The 4314-nt window shown below is 33.9% G+C and overlaps 1 protein-coding gene across 1 annotated transcript in view; it reads left to right on the plus strand.

The window, feature by feature from the left end:
* PDS5B (PDS5 cohesin associated factor B) overlaps positions 1–4314 on the plus strand; it is a 139702-nt gene that overhangs the window by 10709 nt on the left and 124679 nt on the right. The window contains 1 exon segment of the mRNA XM_012642128.1: positions 39–165. Within this exon segment, the coding sequence (XP_012497582.1) occupies positions 39–165 (127 nt within the window).

A 4314-nucleotide genomic window follows, 5' to 3' on the forward strand; every position in this document is an offset into this window, starting at 1 on the left:
AGTTATACTTTAAATAAAATGTCTATTTTGAATTTCAGCAATGGCCACAATCAGAAAGTTCATATGCACATGGTAGACCTCATGAGTTCTATTATTTGTGAAGGTGATACAGTATCTCAGGAGCTTTTGGATACAGTTTTAGTAAATCTGGTACCTGCTCATAAGGTAAGTAGTAATATATATATACTGAAATATGTCTAAAGCACATTGATATTAACATCTAAAATTTGTGTTTAGATTCTAAATACAATTTATCCTACTATAACCTTAGTTTTAGAGAATCCGTTGATTAATATTAATATGTATTGTATTTAACATGTAATAAAACACAATACACTTGTTAGTCACTAAATGAAAAGAAATAATAGATTTAGTCATGTAATAAAATATCTGTGATAATTAAGTTTATATAGAGTATATTTTAGAGAGTGAGTTATTAGCTATGTAGATTCTGTTATATAACTTTACACGTTTGGAGGGGAAACCAGTTAGGGTCTTGCTGAAAAGACAGTGGTAATATAGAGAGGAGGGGTGAAATTAAAAAGGAAATCTCTACTAATTGGGAGACAAGGGATATGATGATGGCAGTGTTTCTTGCCTGGGTGTTGTCGATCAGGATGTGTTTATTTTTGTGTGTGTTTGTGTATGGGTCTGTGTGTGTGTGTGTGTGTGTTTTGATTTTTGAAAATGACTGACTCTCCAGTTCGAAATATGGTTCTGTGACACAGAAGGGATCTGGGTTAAGGAGAGGAGCACAGGAATCACCAGTATAAAGATCTTTGCAAATCTAAGACCTCTCTGACAAGATACAATCTTAGTCTATAGCTACACAGCATTGACACAAATAATGTTTCAATAAAAATGATCGCATAATCCAAAATTTCCAAATTCTTTCTTTTTTTTAATTTTTAACTTTTTTTTATTTCAGCATATTATGGGGGTACAAGTGTTTAGGTTACATATATTGCCTTTGCCCCACCCAAAATTTCCAAATTCTTAAAAGAGTTAATCTGTCAGTGCTAAAAATCAGCAGATACTATAAGTAACAAGATTAGATTATAAAAATGCGGATAATATATTTATTAGATAAAAATCATACGTGCTGGTGTGCCGTGGGCTCTGAGCCAGCTACCATTTGCTCCTCACCTGCCTCTCACATTCTTCCCACTGTGCATCCTGGATGCAGTTCACTGTGTCCTGACTCCACCCAGCCCAGCCTCACCTTTTTCACTGGTGACTGTGAAAGAGAGGGAAGGTAGGAGACTGCCTCCTTCATCTTAGTGCTCACATCTGGTTAGGGATACCTGTTATCCTTTTTTATTAAATGAGCTATAAAAACTGGCCTGGGACCCAGCTACTGTTACTTCCCTAGGGCAGATGAGCCAGGGATACCTGGCCTGATACTGCAAGCTCTCTGCCTAGTGTGCTTAGGTGGGAGAGGGGGATCATGAATCCAACTACAGAATGCCCTAGAAAGGAAGGCTGGGTTTTCAGAAGAAGACTCAGTAGGCCTCCCAAAGCGGCTGCACTTGACTGGACACCCAGCCCTTTAGATCCCACAGCTGTTTGTGAACTCTGCAAGACAATCCCTCCTGGATGCAGATTCAGTATTGAGCTTGACTTTCTACACCTAGCAGCTCGACTACCAGAGGCATTCAAGGCTTCCATCTGTCCATTGCCATGAAAAAGACTTTGTTCAGGGTGCTTCCTAAATGCACATTTTCTCCGTGGCCATGCTTTAGGGAGAGAGTCTGTAGGTATTTCCAGAAACTAGAATCCTAGGACCTACTTAACCCGCTATCTGTAAATACAGGAACTGGAATCTTCCACCAACTACTTAGAATTGAATCCTCTGCTTACTCTGTTTAGCTTAGACTGGAAATTTACCAAGGCACTTTTGCAGTCCTGTGCATAATTTTAGCTTTGTGTAGTTTAGTGAATGTTTATGGTACTGAATAAAACATTCTAACAAAGTTTAAAAAATCGTAAATACCCTTCAAAGGATTAATGATAAAATATGTTTAAATAAGAGCTAAAAAACACAATAACTAGACATACAAAAGGAGTTAGGAAAAAACTTATTAGAAGGGAAAAATGGTCATTGAAGTTAAAATCTTGATTGGATTATATATGATTTTAGAGATCTGGGATAGATGTGAGGAAATGATATAGAGACAGTGAGATAAAGAAAACATGAAAAATAAGGTCTGATGTATTTAATAGTGATTTCAGGACAACAGAGAGCAGAAAAGAGATGATATTCAAGTAGAAATTAACTTAAAATATTCCAGAATTATTGAAAAGCATGAATTTAGGCATTAGGTAGAAAAAGGTATAATAAGCAGAATAAATAAGGAAGAAATCCCTATCCAGGAATATCCTGGAGAAATTGTGCAACACCAAAACAAATAATGTATAAAGTACCCAGAATGAAAAGGCATAGCCCTTACCAAGGAATGAGGGTTAAACTGATTGCTGACTTCTAAATTGCAATGATAGATGTCAGAAAATACTGGAAGTGTATTTCCAGGGTGCTAAGATAAAATAATTGTCAACCTAGAGTTGCGTATCCAGTTTGAGTTAAATGAAGACATTAAATATTCATGAGTCAGTAGTCTTCCTGAAAGAAACTGTGTGAGTGAGTACTTTAGGATGAAGGAAATTGAGTTGAGAAGTGAGATATAAGAAATAGTGGTGAACAAGAAATGCTCTAAATAAGAACTGATACATAAAACAAAAACAGTAGTAGTAATTATTATAATGGTTAATTAAAGGGGTATTAACAAATTGGTCTTAAAGTACTGGATACAAATAAATATATGATTGAGTGGTTTAATAGAGTTAACTGGTCATATGATCCTGGGATGATCAGGAGTATTTAGAGGTATTGTTGCTGTTGTTTTAACTTTGACCTTTAGGTGAAGTATTCATGTAGTATTTTAAGGATTACAATAAAAGGAAGAATTATAATAAATGTAAATGGCCTGTATTTACTGCATAAGACAGATTGTTAGATTGGATTGAAGATAATCCAGCTGGTTGTTGTTAATAAGAAATACAGCTAAAATGTAGTCACAAAAAGGTTGAATGCAAAAGGGTGGAAAAAAGACTTGTCAGGCAAATACAAACTGAAAGAAAACTGAGATGGCTTATATTAATATTAGACTTAGTAGTCTTTACTGGATAAAGATGGGCTTTATATAATAATAATAAAAGGTTCAGTACTTGGGAAGATATCTAAACTTGTATGCACATAGATTCAAAATATATAAAGCACAAATTGAATGAAGTAGGGGGAGAAAGAAGCAAATTCACAATTTAGTGTGCCATTTTAACATGTTTTTCAGTGATTATAAATAAAGTAGACCAAGAGTTTGTAAGAATATTGAGGATTTGAAACACAAAACTACAAGTTTAATGGCAAGCATAATTAATCTGACAAAACAAATCATAATGGCAATTATAAAATATTGAGAACTGATAATTAGAATGATATGTATTAAAACTTGTGAAATGCAGCTTAAATGTAACTTTATAGCTAAGTGTCCATTTTAAGAAGTTATGAAAACATTATCAGAATAAACAAAGTATGCAAGGAAGAAAACAGTGAAGAGCAGAAATTAATGACATAGAAAACACAGTGACATTTCACCAAAACCCAAAGTTGGTAATTTGAAGAATGTATTAAATAGGCAAATGCTTCTCAAGTTGAATCAAAGAACGGGACATGGTATCAGTAACAGTTTTAGAATGAAATAAGGAACACAGACATAGAAAAGATCAAAACGTGGTTCCATGAACAATAAATATTTTATACTAACATATTAGAAATCAGAAAAAATTCCTAGAAAATATAACTTGCCAAATTTGTCTCAAGAGAGAAAATCTTGAGTAGCCTTTAACCAGTAAAGAAATTTAATTGGTTTTAAAAATTCTACCTATAAAACAAAACTTTCATTTTCTTTTCAAACAATAGCAACAGTAACAGCAGCAACAATAACAGCAGCAGAACTCAAACCAGCAGCAAAAGAACCTAAACTCATCACCAGATCTCCGTTGACCATTTAAGGGGCAAATAGTCCTAATCTTCAGTAAACTTCCAGATTATAGAACAGGAGGAATACTCCATAACTCATTTTTGAGCAGAGTATGATCTTCCTAGGGAAACCAGGCAAGAACTAAGCAAGAAAAGAAAATTATAGGTTAATTGAACTTGTGAATATAGTCTTACAAATCTAATATAAAATAATAGCTTCTAGAATGGTATAGAGTTCTATTGATAATGACCAAATTAGCTTTATTTTAGGAATACAA

Source organism: Propithecus coquereli, unplaced genomic scaffold (genome assembly GCF_000956105.1).
Source record: "Propithecus coquereli isolate 6110/MARCELLA unplaced genomic scaffold, Pcoq_1.0 Scaffold175, whole genome shotgun sequence".
Lineage (NCBI taxonomy): Eukaryota > Metazoa > Chordata > Mammalia > Primates > Indriidae > Propithecus > Propithecus coquereli.